The sequence below is a fragment of the Entelurus aequoreus genome, linkage group LG15 (genome assembly GCF_033978785.1).
Source record: "Entelurus aequoreus isolate RoL-2023_Sb linkage group LG15, RoL_Eaeq_v1.1, whole genome shotgun sequence".
Taxonomy (NCBI): domain Eukaryota; kingdom Metazoa; phylum Chordata; class Actinopteri; order Syngnathiformes; family Syngnathidae; genus Entelurus; species Entelurus aequoreus.
The window spans coordinates 45,459,474-45,477,786 of NC_084745.1; the positions used below are offsets into that span (position 1 = coordinate 45,459,474).

Below are 18,313 nucleotides of genomic sequence, written 5' to 3' on the forward strand. Positions count from 1 at the left end.
CGTCAATAGGGAAAAAAATTTATTTACACGATGAGTTGGGTGTGTTTTGACCTCTGCCGAACCCCTGAGCCCGACTCACCGAACCCCTAGGGTTCGATCGAACCCAGGTTAAGAACCACTGTGTTAGAATGAAAAAAAATCCCCAAAACCTTTTGTCTTCTTCTCTCTCATAATGATTATGAACAAAAGGCAAAATTCCCCAAAAAGTGCAGTTCCCCTTTAAATGAATTCAAACAACCTAATTATTGAACGTTAACCGATTTCCTTACGAGGGATCATGACAGTAGCCCCCCTTTCAACAAAATGGATAGCAGACGTTTTCATAAAGTGTTTGTGGCCCTAAACAACCAAATAGAGTGTTTATGCTAATATCCTCCGCTCCTTAGACTCAAAGCTTTTAGGGATGGAGGAGGGCTGGCAAGCGAGAACCATTGTTCACTCTGTCAGTGCATGTCCAATTTTCCATTCTTTTCCGCCTGATTGGAAAAGATGTTGGAGTGAAGTTCATGGCTGAGCAGCTCTTTGCTACGATAATATCTGGCAAATATTGATCGATGTTTCATTCGAGGAGACACACTCTGCAGTTAAAAGCTACTGAGGTGTTCTACTTTTAATTAACACCGGTTCTGAACTGAAAGCAAACTTTGAATGTGGAGGGAAGACGCCGGCTGGTCCCCTAGGATAGGATGTATGTTCCGCACTTGTACATCCTGGTCACGGCTGGCCGCACGCGCTATTTCGGCAAGCGGAGGTGATGGGCTCGCTAATTACAACACTGCTGTCTTATTAACACATTGGAGCGCCGTTTGGCCGGCGAGCATCATTTGGCACTGCCTTGTAGTACAAGGTGATTAATTCTCACCGCCTCTCGTCTTTAGGAGACAAGAGATTCCTTTTTTGCTGGTCGTTTGGATCAAGGAAGCGTTGAAGGACATGTGCAAAAGAGAAAGGCGGGTCTTACCTGCCAGAAATCAGCCACGGTGGAGGGAAGTGGGCCCTGTGAGGCGATGTAAGTGGGGTTGCGAGGGTCGTGGTCCATCTGGGAGGGAGAGAAGAGAGTGATGCCGTGTTTGGACAGCTGGCAGATCGACACGCATTTGGGTGGTCGAGTGTTCTGTCCTTCATGGAAGCGTTCGGCGTCTCGCATGAGATTGGCGACTGTGGGGTCGAAGCTACCAACTGACTGTTGTGTCAAAGCGGTAACCGCCACTAAGAACTAGGAGTGTTCTGATACTAGGGTTGCCAACTTCCTGAAAAGAAAATAAGTTGTTGTCGTGCGGTTCCATAAAAAAATAATCAAAAAAATGCAACCATTTGCGTAATCTGATAGCTATCAACTAGAGATGTCCGATAATGGCTTTTTTGCTGATATCCGATATTGTCCAATTCTTAATTACAGATTACAATATCAACAGATACCGATATATACAGTCGTGGAATTAACACATTATTATGCCTAATTTTGTTGTGATGCCCCGCTGGATGCATTAAACAATGTAACAAAATAAATCAACTCAAGTTATGGAAAAAAATGCCAACATGGCACTGCCATATTTATTATTGAAGTCACAAAGTGCATTATTTTTTTTAACATGCCTCAAGAGCATGAGGAGGTTGAGGTGGGCGGGTTAGGGGGTAGCGGGGGGTGTATATTGTAGCGTCCCGGAAGAGTTAGTGCTGCAAGGGGTTCTGGGTATTTGTTCTGTTGTGTTTATGTTGTGTTACGGTGCGGATGTTTGTCATTCTTGTTTGGTGTGGGTTCACAGTGTGGCGCATATTTGTAACAGTGTTAAAGTTGTTTATACGGCCACCCACCGTGTGACCTGTATGGCTGTTGACTAAGTATGCATAATTAAGTATGTATAATTGCACATTTCCCTATTGCACAAGTAGTTAGCATTAACACAGGGGTGGCCATTACGTCGCTCGCGGAGGGTGTGTCAGTCGATTGGCAGCCGAACATTAAAAAAATAGACCTAAAAATTAGCGATCATCAATCTTCACTCAGACGTCACTTTCTGCTGTGAGCTCATTATTAAGAAATAAAGACCGACTGCACAGTTCCGGTCTTCACAATAAAAAAGCGCTGCTTCATCCTGCCTGTGCTAACAAAATAAGAGTCTCAGAAAGCTGGCGTGCACTAGCTAGCAAGCTACGGAGTTTGCCGCCAATGTAGTTATTGTAAAGTGTATGAAAACGAGTATGGAAGCTGGACAAATAAGATGCCAAAAACCAACCACTTTCATGTGGTATTGGACAGAAAGGAGGACTTTTTTTGTCCTCCATTTGAAAATGTGGACGTTATCAGCACCACTGTCTGATTCCTATCAATGCAAGTCATCAGAGTCAGGTAATACACCAACTTATATTCTTGTCTTCATGAAAGAAAGGAATGTATATGTGTTATACATGCTTGTATTATCATTAAACACCTTTAACTTGTTAAAAAAAACCTCTCTTTCATAAATAAATATAAAGTACCGTATTTTTCGGACTATAAGTCGCAGTTTTTTTCATAGTTTGGCCGGGGGTGCGACTTATACTCAGGAGCGACTTATGTGTGAAATTATTAACACATTACCGCAAAATATCAAATAATATTATTTAGCTCATTCATGTAAGAGACTAGACGTATAAGATTTCATGGGATTTAGCGATTAGGAGTGACAGATTGTTTCTATATGTTATAGTTATTTGAATGACTCTTACCATAATATGTTACGTTAACATACCAGGCACGTTCTCAGTTGGTTATTTATGCGTCATATAACGTACACTTATTCAGTCTGTTGTTCACTATTCTTTATTTATTTTAAATTGCCTTTCAAATGTCTATTTTTGGTGTTGGGTTTTATCAAATAAATGTCCCCCCAAAATGCGACTTATACTCCAGTGCGACTTATATATGTTTTTTTCCTTCTTTATTATGCATTTTCGGCCGGTGCGACTTATACTCCGGAGCGACTTATAGTCCGAAAAATACGGTATATATATGAATGAGGTAGATCCCCTCGACTTGGTCAATTGAAAAGTAGCTCTCCTGCAGAAAAAGTGTGTGCACCCCTGCATTAATAGATGTATTTAGGCATGGATAATTGCACCAAAAAAAGCATACATGTTATCTACTGTATGTATGAAATATTGCACAAAATATGAATATATCATTTTTAGAATAGAAGTCCATTGGAACTAATGGAAAGTATATCTAGTCATCTATGCTTTTGTCCTCGACGATGACGTATAACGCATCAGATATATCAAAATGAGCCCGCAATCCAGCGGAAACGAGAACAAAACAAAAGTATTTGGAGTGCTTTTCTGCAAAAGGCCAGGGCTCCGACTAATTCAGTGTTATGGTGAGTTGTTTTTGTCATGCACTTATTTTTGGCGTACTTATCTGCCATTTTAGCTACAATCACGGCAAAAACAGCGAGCGAAATTATTAGATGACGTCATCAAATTTCGCGCACTGATTGGGCCTAATCAATTTGTCAGTTTGTGCAGCAGGGCGCTTGTCGGTTTGTGACCTCGAACAGAATATTCAACAGTGAAATGCGAAAGATGAGTCGCTTTTGCGGAAATGTTTTTATTTTACCACCCGGTAGAGAATGGTGTAAACTATTTTGTGCTATTTCACAGCTCAAAATCAGCGAAATCTTAGTTTTTTTGTTTCTGAAATCTTCATATATACCACTGGGACAAAATGATCAAATAGAGAATAGAAATAAAAATGCATCAATAGAATATAATATTCAATAGAGAAAAATTGAAGGAATCAGGAGGGACACTTTGATAGATTATGTTCTAAAAGCGCTAACACGAATACACGTCATAAAGCCAGGGAACCCTGCTGATGAAGGATTGCGCAATCAGATGATGTTTCATCTCATGTTATTGCTCTGTATTTCATCAGGAAATGTAAAAATTCAGCAATTTCTACTTAAGAAAATATTACAAACGTTAGGAATCAAACAGAAACTACTCAGGTTGGTACGATCAGGGTTTCACTTTATGCTGTCGATTCCGAGATCGGCGGATATAAATACAAATCACATTAATAATTGTTTTTCTTATTGTTTTAGTTATGGTTGGTGTAACAGTTTAGTTCTGTAACACCTTCTTCCCTCAGGCCGTAAGACTCTTGAACGCATCATAATTATCCCCTCAACTCCCCCCAAAATGGATTAACTCGCTGGAATAAAAAAGACAATATAACATGCATACATAAACGTGGATGCATGTCAAAAAAGTGCAATATATTTATCTGTACAGTAACCTATTTATTTATTAATATATATACCTTATTGCTTTTTTGTCCTGCACTACCATGAGCTTATGTAACGAAATTTCGTTCTTATCTGTACTGTAAAGTGCAAATTTGAATGACAATAAAAAGGAAGTCTAAGTCTAAGTCTGCTGTTGACAATTTGACAATATCGACAATATTTAAAGTAGTTCCTTATTGTCTTTTATTACATGCAATTGTTTGATCAAAACAAAGTCAAAAGTACACAACCAGTGTTGGGACTAACGCGTTACTGTAACGTCGTTAGTTTCGGCGGTAACTAGTAATCTAACGCGTTATTTTTTATATTCAGTAACTCAGTTACCGTTACTACATGATGCGTTACTGCGTTATTTTACGTTATTTTTTATGTAGTATCGGCTAGAAACAGTAAATCTGAGTGTGTTTTATTGGAGCGCTGCAGTGACGTCCTTCTGATTCTTCTTGTGTCACAAGCCGGAGAAGAGAGACGCGAGCTCTGTGTGTGGGTGTGGGGAGGGAGGGGAAGGGAGGGGGGCGTGTCTGATCATGGCAGAGCTGCAGACTGCAGTCGAGTTTGTCAAATATGTAGATTTTCTCACTACTTTTGTTTTGTCGAGCACAAAGAAAATAACATTTTAGTTAAATGTAAGTTGTGTCTTGGATCAAAGATCCCATCTACTGCCCAAAACAGCAATTCAAATCAGCTGAAACAGCTACAAAAGCAACATGCTCCGACGAAGCTAGTAAAGAGAGACACAGACTCCGATGCCACTTTCCCTCCACCACCACCACTTAAGGATTAACTCTGCCTTAGCTCATCATTCATCACTGAAGGTACACACTCTGTCAATTCTCTTATATACTCTTTCATTCTAGACTTCTAGACTGTTTGATTATCACATCACTCTATATGTATAGACTATGAAGTTCACAAACATAAAGAGGGATCCTAGTGTGCCAGGCCAATCTTTCCTTTTCTCTAAACTAAAACTGGAGAACTGTGTAGAGTGTTCTGGGCTTCAGACATGATTTTATTTCAGAATTCCTTGAGAGAAAAAAACGCCTGGTTAGGCTTTGTGTATGTAGTGTGTGCCCTTCTTGCTTTACAGCTATGTTGTTATTATGCTGTTTGTTACTTATGTATGTTATGTTGCAGCTATTTAAAATAGTTTTGTCAATTTGTTCTGGCCTGAAACAAATTGGCCCTTTGAAACATATCTTTGTCTTTGTGTGTTGTATGTAGACCACATTGCTTAGCAGAGTTCAGTGATGCGAATGTATGTCAAGTTGATCAACACATTGTATTATTCTCCAGTGCAATAACAGTACTGAAATGAAAGCTAAAAGGGCATTAATGGGAGCTTTAAAAAAAAGAAGAAGAAAAGAAGTAACTAAATAGTTACTTTGCACAGTAACGCATTACTTTTTGGTGTAAGTAACTGAGTTAGTAACTGAATTACTTTTGAAATAAATTAACTAGTAACTGTAACTAGTTACTGGTTTTCAGTAACTAACCCAACACTGACAATAACTAAAGAAAGGTAAATAATACTACTGTATTTAAGTCATGTTTTCCCTCAAAGTCATTCTGTGTACAGGGAATTATTCCCCGAGTATGTAAACATGAACAAAAACCGAAAAAAACATATTGATCTAATCACTCGAGTATCGATCATATACTGATACTACCCTTGCTATCGACGGATATGGAGCTAGTATTAAAACACACATTTTTAATCAGCTTGTGTCATAGTTGTTCACATTTCAGTATTAAATGCTAACTTTTTTGCTAATTTTGCAGTTACTTGACATATGATACCTGTTCTTGATGTATGCTAACATTAGCATGCTACTGTAGCATTTTAAACACATTTATTAGGTACACACGGAGTAATATATTTTAGTACTTGACGCATGCTACAGTTAGCATTTTAGCTTGTTAAAATTAGCATGCTAGCTTTTTTTTAGCTAATTCAAATGGTATTTCGTAGTTTATATGTTGGTATATAACTAATGCGAACTGTAAGCATGTTATTGTTAACATGTTAGCATAGTACCTTTTTCTTTTGGCTCAAGTAGTTTGACACACCTGATTTGGAGGAGCAACATGTGTAAACTTTAGAAACTTTTTGCCTCCAAGTGCCAAAGTGGAAATGCGTCATTAGTCCGCGGACCAAACACAGCATTTTAAACGTATGTGTGAAGCTTTTAGACCAAGGCTGTCCAAAGTATAGCCCGTAGCTCATTTTTAAACAGCTTGCGTCACAGTCGTTCGCATTTTTAAATGCTAACTTTTTTGCTAATTTTGCAGTTACTTGACATATGATACCTTTTAGCATGCCATTGTTAGTATCTAAGCTTATTTTTCTTTTTAGCTAATTTTGTCATATTTTGGTACTTGATGCATGATAACATTAGCGTGCTACTGTAGCATTTGAAACACATTTTTCCGGTACACACAGAGTAATATATTTTAGTACTTGACGCATGCTACAGTTAGCATTTTAGCTTGCGAAAATTAGCATGTCTCAAGTAGTTTGACACACCTGATTTGGAGGAGCAACATGTGTAATCTTTGGAGACTTTTTGCCTCCAAAGGCCAAAGTGGAAATGCGCCATTAGTCCACGGACCAAACACAGCATTTTAAACGTATGAATGAAGCGTTTAGACCGATGGTGTCCAAAGTATAGCTTCATAGCTAATTTTTAAACAGCTTGCGTCACAATTGTTCACATTTTAGTATTAAATGCTAACTTTTTTGACATATGATACCTGTTAGCATGCCCTTGTTAGTATCCAAGCTTCTTTTTCTTTTTAGCTAATTTTGTAGGTTTACACACACCTCTGTCATATTTTGGTACTTGATGCATGCTACTGTAGCATTATAAACACATTTTTCAGCTACACACAGAGTAATATATTTTAGCACTTGACGCATGCTACAGTTAGCATTTTCGCTTGCTAACATTAGCACGCTAGCTTTTTTAGCTAATTCAAATGGTATTCCGTAGTTTATATGTTGGTATTTCACAAATGCTGTTAGCATGTTAGCATAGTACCTTTTTCTTTTGGCTTAAGTAGTTTGACACACCTGATTTGGAAGAGTAACATGTGTAAACGTTAGAAACTTTTTGCCTCTAAGGGCCAAAGTGGAAATGCGGAAATGTAGTGGAAATGTAGGTTTACACACACCTCTCTGTCATATTTTGGTACTTGATGCATGCTAATATTAGCATGCTACTGTAGCATTTTAAAGACATTTTTCAAGTACACACAGAGTAATATATTTTAGTATTTGACGCACACTACAGCTAGCATTTTAGCTTGCTAACATTGAGTTGAGTTGAGTTTGTGTTTATTTGGAACATGCATGCAGACAACATCACAACTTCCAGTTTCTCTATTCAAGATGTTCGAAAAGGAGTAGGAAGAAGCAGAGCTTATTTAATCCTACCCCTTTTCCTTTATATAGCAGTTGCTAACACTTTTTTTCACTTCCTGTTCTCAATTTATTCACAATATACTAATGACATTAAAATAAATAAATAATAATGAGTGAAGTAAGTTATATTTCATATCGTGAAATAAATAAGATTATCTAGAAAACAAATGGATGGATGGAATACATTCAGAATGTTTATCATAGTTCTTCTTCTTTGTACTTTGTAAACACTTTAAGTTTGAAGAGTTTCTTGAAGTGGATCATATAAGTACATTGTTTGATTTCTTTGCTTAATCCATTAATAATTCCACTTACAGATATACTGAAGGTCTTAAGTGTTGTACGTGCGTACAAATGTTTTAAATGACTTTTTTCTCTAAGATTATATTAACATTAGCATGCTAACTTTTTTTAGCTAATTCAAATGGTATTTCGTTGTTTATATGCTGGTATTTCACTAATGCGAACTGTAAGCATGTTGTTATTAACATGTTAGCATTGTACCTTTTTCTTTTGGCTCGTTTTGCTTATACTTTTTTTTGCCAACGTAAATACAAACCCCGTTTCCATATGAGTTGGGAAATTGTGTTAGATGTAAATATAAACGGAATACAATGATTTGCAAATCATTTTCAACCCATATTCAGTTGAATATGCTACAAAGACAACATATTTGATGTTCAAACTGATAAACTTTTTTTTTGTTGCAAATAATCATTAACTTTAGAATTTGATGCCAGCAACACGTGACAAAGAAGTTGGGAAAGGTGGCAATAAATACTGATAAAGTTGAGGAATGCTCATCAAACACTTATTTGGAACATCCCACAGGTGAACAGGCAAATTGGGAACAGGTGGGTGCCATGATTGGGTATAAAAGTAGATTCCATGAAATGCTCAGTCATTCACAAATAAGGATGGGGAGAGGGTCACCACTTTGTCAACAAATGCGTGAGCAAATTGTTGAACAGTTTAAGAAAAACCTTTCTCAACCAGCTATTGCAAGGAATTTAGGGATTTCACCATCTACGCTCCGTAATATCATCAAAGGGTTCAGAGAATCTGGAGAAATCACTGCAAGTAAGCAGCTAAGCCCGTGACCTTCGATCCCTCAGGCTATACTGCATCAACAAGCAACATCAGTGTGTAAAGGAAATCACCACATGGGCTCAGGAACACTTCAGAAACCCACTGTCAGTAACTACAGTTGGTCGCTACATCTGTAAGTGCAAGTTAAAACTCTCCTATGCAAGGCGAAAACCGTTTATCAACAACACCCAGAAACGCCGTCGGCTTCGCTGGGCCTGAGCTCATCTAAGATGGACTGATACAAAGTGGAAAAGTGCTCTGTGGTCTGACGAGTCCATATTTCAAATTGTTTTTGGAAACTGTGGACGTCGTGTCCTCCCGACCAAAGAGGAAAAGAACCATCCGGATTGTTATAGGCGCAAAGGTGAAAAGCCAGCATGTGTGATGGTATGGGGGTGTATTAGTGCCCAAGACATGGGTAACTTACACATCTGTGAAGGCACCATTAATGCTGAAAGGTACATACAGCTTTTGGAGCAACATATGTTGCCATCCAAGCAACGTTACCATGGACGCCCCTGCTTATTTCAGCAAGACAATGCCAAGCCACGTGCTACATCAATGTGGCTTCATAGTAAAAGAGTGCGGGTACTAGACTGGCCTGCCTGTAGTCCAGACCTGTCTCCCATTGAAATGGTGTGAAGCCTAAAATACCACAACGGAGACCCCCGGACTGTTGAACAACTTAAGCTGTACATCAAGCAAGAATGGGAAAGAATTCCACCTGAGAAGCTTCAAAAATGTGTCTCCTCAGTTCCCAAACGTTTACTGAGTGTTGTTAAAAGGAAAGGCCATGTAACACAGTGGTGAACATGCCCTTTCCCAACTACTTTGGCACGTGTTGCAGCCATGAAATTCTAAGTTAATTATTATTTGCAAAAAAAAAATAAAGTTTATGAGTTTGAACATCAAATATGTTGTCTTTGTATCATATTCAACTGAATATGGGTTGAAAAGGATTTGCAAATCATTTTATTCCGTTTATATTTACATCTAACACAATTTCCCAACTCATATGGAAACGGGGTTTGTACATTTGTTTAAATATGAAACAAGTTGGAATGAACAAAACCTTCCACCTTAGCTCGCCGTGTTGTCGCACTCGCTGCTTCATTTCAAATTCCTCACATGCTTTTTGAAGAAGAAGAAGAAAAAAAAAAACGGTTCTGAAATGAAAGCGCGGTTGCCGAATGCTCGCCAATCTCAAGGACACAGACGTGCCTCCGCCGCCGCATGAATACTAAAACGCAAACATGAAAGAGCGGTCCTGCATTCCTCCCGCCATTGTTGGGAGGCGATTACGAGCGCGCGGGCCAAGAAGAGAGTTTTCTTTGCTAGTGAGGTGCACCTCGATGCACACCTGAGTCCACCTTAGACCAGAGCATGTCCCTCTAATTATTTCGCCGGGATGCTGAGGCTAATGAGGAAGCAGCCGCCGCACTGACAGACATAATTAACAGTTTTGCTCGACACAGCCGGGGTCCTTATTGTGGCGTAATTACCCTCCTTTCATCCGCCGCTTCCTCCTGGCGCATCCATCAGAGGTGCGCCCCTAAAATGTTCCCCTTATTAAGCAGAAGGTGCCACCTTGAAAAAGCTTCATGAATATCAGAGAAAACGAAGCATTGTTTGAGAGGAATATTAGTGCTCATCCTTCCTCCTGACGCCGTTTGAAATGCGAGCTTTCCTCGTCTTTTTGATGGAGGCCCTTTTCAGCGGCCTCCGGGGAAATCATAACAGGCAACATTTGCCGGTGGGGGTGGACTTAAAAACAACAAAAAATAACGGTCTTCGCCCTTTTTTTTGGATATTTGCGCAGTCGCTTACAACGCACGCGTCTTTGTCGGCATGGGCGAGAAATCAAGCTGATCTCCGGGGGGCCACCCTTTTTAGAGCGATTCAACAAGACAGCTCCCCCGAGGATTACGGCACCAAACAACAAAGTTTTGTTTCCAAAAAAAGAAGAAGAAAAAAAAGATCAATGTGCTGGAATCGATGACTTTTGGAAGTCGTTTTAGCTGCGGGTGAAGACAACACACACATGTTACAAACCTGCGGACTGAAACTCGCTAGGAACCAGACTGAAAAAGGAAGTCGATATGTACAGAAGTGGGGAGAGGAGCCAAAAATTGTACTGAAGTAAGAGTACTGTATTTTCTGGACCATAGGGGGCACTGCCGATGAGCGGGTCCAGTCAGGTATATATTCATATATAAGGCGTACCAGATTATAAGGCGCATTAAAGGCCTACTGAAAGCCACTACTACCGACCACGCAGTCTGATAGTTTATATATCAATGATGAAATCTTAACATTGCAACACATGCCAATACGGCCGGGTTAACTTATAAAGTGCAATTTTAAATTTCCAGCGAAACTTCCGGTTGAAAACGTCTATGTATGATGACGTTTGCGCGTGACGTCAATGGTTGAAACGGAAGTATTCAATTGTATCCAATACAAAAAGCTCTGTTTTCATCTCAAAATTCCACAGTATTCTGGACATCTGTGTTGGTGAATCTTTTGCAATTTGTTTAATGAACAATGAAGACTGCAAAGAAGAAAGCTGTAGGTGGGATCGGTGTATTAGCGGCTGGCTGCAGCAACACAACCAGGAGGACATTGACTTGGATAGCAGACGCGCTATCCGACGCTAGCCGCCGACCGCATCGTTGATCGGGTGAAGTCCTTCATCGCTCCGTCGATCGCTGGAATGCAGGTGAGCACGGGTGTTGATGAGCAGATGAGGGCTGGCTGGCGTAGGTGGATAGCTAATGTTTTTAGCATAGCTCTGTGAGGTCCCGTAGCTACATTAGCTTCAATGGTGTCGTTAGCAACAGCATTGTTAAGCTTCGCCAGGCTGGAAAGCATTAACCGTGTAGTTACAGGTCCATGGTTTAATAGTATTGTTGATTTTCTGTCTATCCTTACAGTCAGGGGTTTATTTCTTTTGTTTCCATCTGCAGTTAAGCACGATGCTATCAAGTTAGCTCCGTAGCTAAAGTGCTTCGCCGATGTATTGTCGTGGAGATAAAAGTCACTGTGGATGTCCATTTCGCGTTCTCGACTCTCATTTTCAAGAGGATATAGTATCCGAGGTGGTTTAAAATACAAATCCGTGATCCACAATAGAAAAAGGAGAACGTGTGGAATCCAATGAGCCAGCTTGTACCTAAGTTACGGTCAGAGTGAAAAAAGATACATCCTGCACTGCACTCTAGTCCTTCACTCTCATGTTCCTCATCCACAAATCTTTCATCCTCGCTCAAATTAATGGGGTAATCGTCGCTTTCTCGGTCCGAATCGCTCTCACTGCTTGTGTAAACAATGGGTAAATGTGAGGAGCCTTTCAACCTGTGACGTCACGCTACTTCCGGTACAGGCAAGGCTTTTTTTATCAGCGACCAAAAGTTGCAAACTTTATCGTCGATGTTCTCTACTAAATCCTTTCAGCAAAAATATGGCAATATCGCGAAATGATCAAGTATGACACATAGAATGGATCTGCTATCCTCGTTTAAATTAAAAAAAATAATTTCAGTAGGCCTTTAAAGAGGTCATATTATGATTTTTTTCTTTCCATAATTTTCAGCAGACTGCATTGTTAAAGTTAAAGTTAAAGTACCAAAGATTGTCACACACACACTAGGTGTGGTGAAATTTGTCCTCTGCATTTGACCCATCCCCTTGTTCACCTGGGAGGTGAGGGGAGCAGTGAGCAGCAGCGGTGGCTGCGCTCGGGAATCATTTTTAGTGATTTAACCCCCAATTCCAACCCTTGATGCTGAGTGCCAAGCAGGGAGGTAATGGGTTCAATTTTTATAGACTATGGCAGGCCTGGGCAATTATTTTGATTCGGGGGGCCAAATTTACAGAATAAAATGTGTCTGGGGGCCGATACATCTATTTTTAGGACACTAATACAAAACCTCACGATAATGTCTGGATGCTAAAAACGTTCTGACAGACCGTCTTAAAAAACGGAATTGATTTTTACATTTTCTACTGAATAAGACACCCAGAATGTACATGAAAATAAAGAATGTGGGATTTACAATATTAACTATGAAGGATAAAACACTGAATATTAACAACATATGAACGCCACACCCCCTCTCGATTGACATATTTTACAATGAAGCGAAACGCAACAAAAATGCAACAAACACAGCGAAATATGAACGCGAAGGGTAAAAAAAACCCACCTACAATCTGATATATCACAAAACTTTAGAACTTTGATGTAAAAATATCCTTCCGCATCTGTCAGAATAATTATATCTAAGTTATCACAAAACTTTGTGTTGCCATGAGTTCCCGGCGAGAAGACAAAAGCTGTCTTTGATCCTACCAAGCAGAAGGCTTGTAGAACTCCACTGTGTAGGATGGGAAGCAACATGAAGGTGTTGCTTCTTTGATGTATTGTAATCCACAGAAATATTTTGTCTTGACCTGAGATCTACAAAGTGGAGAGGAAGCAGGACAGGCCCAAGCTGCAGGGACCTTCTCTTTGAACTGTTTTGTAATCAAAAGCGATGGCTGTTTATGACCCCCCTCCTTTAGAAACAGCTGTTGCCATGTAATCAGGGAAAGTCCAAATAAAAGAGGAGGCGTACAATCTTATGTCAGAGCGTGGTGAGACTGTACAGGGGTACAGGTGCACGCGTTTCTCCTCATTGAGCTAAATTTAATTCTGTCTCTGTTTAATTCCTTGCTTCTTGTCTTGTTTAATAGATGTCATCAGTGTTTGAACCGGACAGCATCTGTCCCTGACACTCGCATTTCAGGCTGGCTGATCTGGAAACACTCTGTGGAAACGCTCCCCACCCACACTGCTCGGTGCCTCGTCTGAGCTGCTGTGACTTAGATTACCATAGTAACTAATTAGATTACCATAGTAACTAGTATATCATGCAAAAGCACAGATTCCAACCATTGAAATACTTTGTATAGTTCAAGACTTACGGTCATTAGAAAACATCACTGCACATCATAATGGCAGCTACACTTTCCATCTTAAACATCTAAAAAAAGTATTTGGTAATGTCCGGCGGGCCAGATTGAAAAGCTTAACGGGCCGCATCTGGCCCCTGGGCCTTAATTTGCCCAGGTCTGGTCTATGGTATGACTCGGCCCGGGGTTTGAACTCACAACCTACCGATCTGAGGAGGTTATTGCAAAGTGATTAACCCCCCACCACCTTCCTGTCATGCGAGATCCACCCAGGAACGGGGCCATACGAATTCCTTCCCTACTGAACTCGTTACTTTGCCCAAAAAGTAATTGTATTACTAACGGAATGACGATAAAAACTTTAACTTTAAAAAAAAAAAGTATAATATCTAGCATATGCAGTTGAGATGTTTCACGAGACCAGAGTGTGTGAGCCTTTAGAAGGCGGTGCATGTTTCTAGGTGACGTCTGATGTCAGCGTCCAGACAGAGCAGTATTAGCTCAGCTGTGTTTGTTAGCCAAGATGTTGTTGTATATTTTTACTGGATTGTGTTAGCGCTAGTCAACAAAGAGTTTGAATGTGCTTCGATGGCTGTGGTCTCCCGTAGGATTGCAAGCTTGTCCCTTCAATCGTTAATTTGTTGTTTGTTTAGTTTGTGTGTTGTTTGCTGTGTGATGTTGCCGCCTCCTTTTTAATAGTCATTTCGTGTGGTGACGGTTGGCTTTCATTAGTCAAAACACTTCTTGCATTGAACTTTCTGTGCTTCTGACACTGTCTTGTTGACATACAACCACATCAAAAGGGTAACAGCATTGTAACACACATAAAAGTAATTAGATTACTTGTTACTCGTAAAATTATATAGGGCCATTATTCACAACACTGCTTTAGACTAAAGCGGGGGTCAGCAACCCGCGGCCCTCGAGCCGCATCGGCTCTTTAGTGCCGCACCAGTGGCTCCCTGGAGCATTTTTAAAAAAGGATTGAAAATGGAAAAAGATGGGGGAAAAATAATTTTTTTGTTTTAGTATGTTTTTTGTTTGAGGACTAACATGACAAAACCTTCCCAATTGTTAGAAAGCCCACTGTTTAATATGTTTGTGTGTATGCTTCACTGATGAGAGTATTTGGTGAACATCGTTTTGTCCTACTAATTTTAGCGGTTCTTGAACTCACCATAGTGTGGACTGTGACGCAACAGCTTGTTTACATGTAAAATCTTCCACTTCTTTTTTGTCTCATTTTGTCCACCAAAAGTTTTATACTGTGCCTGAATGCACAAAGGTGCGCTTTGTTGACGTTATTGACTTGTTGGAGTGCTAATCAGGCACATTTGGTCAGTGCATGACTGCAAGCTAATCCATCCTAACATGGTATTTAGGCTAGCTGTATGTACATATTGCATCATTATGCCTCATTTGTAGGTATATTTGAGCTCATTTAATATCCTTTACTTTTATCCTCTTTGTATGTAATATTGACTGCATTTCAGATAGTTGTTTGTGTGCCATGTTGTTCCAGACCACAGCAAACATTACCTACCTTGCCAAATATTGTAATAAATCTATTAAAAGAAGACAGCCTGCCGTTTCCTTTAACTTTGACACACACATCTATACCTTTGGCGATTAAAAAGCCAGAAATTTCCAGGAGTTATCTCACCTTCTGAGTAGCCTCTGATTTACTAATGTTTTCTAATGTTGTAAAAATGTGTAGAATAAATATTACATTTCAACATTTCTGTCAACGAAGATTTGCTTCAGCCTGCGACACATAGTCATTTTGATAGTAGGCTATTATAGCTAATATAGACACTTACATCATGTGTTGCCTTCATTATAACACTTATATACGGCTTTTCATTTTTTGCGGCTCCAGACAGATTTGCTTTTTGTATTTTTGGTTCAATATGGCTCTTTCAACATTTTGGGTTGCCAACCCCTGGACTAGAGTAATATGACTTAAGTAAAAGTAAAAAGGACTCTTCCAAATAATTATTTAAGTAAGTATTCAGTGAAAAAACTACTCAAGTACTGAGTAACTTGTGAGTTTTTAGTAGCTATTTTTAATGGCATTGAGACTACAACTTAAGTTGGTGTGTGTGTGTAAGATAGAGAGATACTACTACAGCATGCACTACAAAATATGCACATTTGACATTAACTTATGACAGATATTAGCATATACGCAGCTAAAACATTAAAAAACATCTACAACTTAATAGAACTACAACTTTTATCTTGGTGAGAGTGGAATTCTTCAAGGCTGAAATGTGAAAATTTCTACAGACACAGATGACAGCACATGATATGAATGTTCTTTTTCGTAGTTTGTCAAGTGTGACATCATGTCACTTTTTACAGTGTGTCGTGTGAGTCATGTGATTGCCAGGCTTCGTTTGGTTGGTGAAATGGCAGTCGAACGTTACTAGTGCTCACGTCGGATTGGTGAAACAGAGTCATGTGACAGTGCCCCCTTGGAGAAGTGTCTCAAATGAGCCAAATGAATGCATCTTTGCCAGCACTAATCAATAGATTACCAATAAATATAATGATGGTATCAATAAATGTAGCGATAAAAATTAAACTCAGTGTAATGGAGTAAAAGTAGCGTTTCACAAGTAAAATTAAACAATATGTGGCATTAGAACTACTCTGAAAAGTAATATATATACAAAATGTTACCAAAGTAAATGTAATGGAGTAATTGTTACTACCCGCCTCTAGTTATCTGCGGCTCCTTTCGGTGCTCAGACTACTTTTTTGTTTCGAAATTAGAGTGACACAACAAGGTTCCGTAGTTAGTTAGCTCGCAGGCTGGTCTAGCAGTTCAACGTTTCCACAGACTTGGGTGACTATAATACTGTAAGTAGAAAGGCTTCACTACACACTGTAAGAGGATACAATAGCTCACCGGCATCACCGCTAACAAAAACTAGTGTGCCTGAATGTAAACAAATGCCATCCACTGTAATGATACCAAGTACAGGAGCGTATCTAGTCGATACTACTATGACTACATCTATATTTTTTATCATCACAAAATCTTTTTTCCTTTTTTAAAAATTCATATTATGTTTATAAACTCAGTAAACACGTCCCTGGAGAACATGAAGACTTTGAATATGACCAATGTACGATCCTGTAACTACTTGGTATCGGATCAATACCTAAATTTGTGGTATCATCCAAAACTAATGTAAAGTATCCAAACAACAGGAGAATAAGTGATTATTACATTTTAATAGAAGTGTAGATAGAACATGTAGAAACGGAAAATAACCAGATATTAACAGTAAATGAACAAATGGATTAATAATCCATTTTTACAGCTTGTCCTTTATAATTTTGACAAAATAATAGAAAGAGAAATGACAATATGTTACTGCATACGTCAGCAGACAAGTTAGGAGCCTTTGTTTGTTTACTTACTACTAAAAGACAAGTTGTCTTGTATGTTCACTATTTTATTTAAGGACAACATTGTTCTTCAATTGCAATAAGAAACATATGTTTAATGTACTCTAAGATTTTTTGTTAAAATAAAGCCAATAATGCCATTTTTTGTGGTCCCCTTTATTTAGAAAAGTATCAAAAAGAATCAAAAGTATATTTTGGTACCGGTACCAAAATATTGGTATCGGGACTACCCTTCATTGTAGTACAAAAATAACCTGCAAACATTGAAAAATAGAGCAGAAAAATATACTGGAACAGGAAAAAAAATGTTGACACCAATATTAACACACAGATATGTCTTTAAATATACTATATGGAGGCAATTTTTTTAATAAAAAAGAAAAAAATGCATCATAGCCAATTATGCAAATTATTAGAAATACAAATAGAATGCCATTCTGGGAAAATGCCCTATTCTAAAATGTTTCTCCGTCGTGCTCCGCGTCGCAACACAACGCTTCCTCATTATCAACCAATCACACTCAGGGCGAGATGCACTCATCATGAACACGGGAATTCTAAACATTAACGCACAGCTAACATTAGCTATAATTGAATGCATATGGTAACAACATGACTGCAAATTATCGCTCGCCTCTCTGAGACTGCATTTGAACGACATTTTACGACAATTGTTCAGCGTTTTATTCCGTAATCGTGAAAAACCGAATTTTTTTGTTGTGCAGCCATTCACACAACTGTTCTCTGTGTGTGCAGGCTAGCGGCCCCGCCTCCACCTACAGATACGAAGAGAGTGGACAAGAGGGTTCACTCCGTTTATTTCATTCCCCTCGTGCTGAGAGCGATGCAAAGAGTGAACCCGCCGGCAGCCTGTCTGGAAGCGACAGACAAATAAAACAAACACACAAAGACATGGCAATTTATCCTTTGATTCGCTGGGTTGTTGTTTTTTGATTGTTTGTTAGCGACATAGCTCAAAAAGGTATGAGCGGACTTTGATTAAAATGTCAGGAAATGTCACAAATAGGATAAGGAACAAGAGATTACATCCTAAATACCCAATTTTTTCAATGACTTGTTTTTATATATTTTTTGTAAATACCTGCAGTGCAGTGCGTTGGTGTCTTGCCAGAGTTTGTGT

At 39.1% G+C, this 18,313-nt stretch overlaps 1 protein-coding gene across 2 annotated transcripts in view; it reads right to left on the reverse strand.

Annotated features, from left to right (window-relative positions):
• The window catches only part of ptprn2 (protein tyrosine phosphatase receptor type N2), a 379,044-nt gene that overhangs the window by 26,092 nt on the left and 334,639 nt on the right, over positions 1–18,313 (reverse strand). For both annotated transcript variants that reach the window (XM_062021618.1, XM_062021619.1), the window contains exon 16: positions 962–1,039. In XM_062021618.1, the coding sequence (XP_061877602.1) occupies positions 962–1,039 (78 nt within the window). The remainder of the gene's footprint in view (positions 1–961; positions 1,040–18,313) is intronic.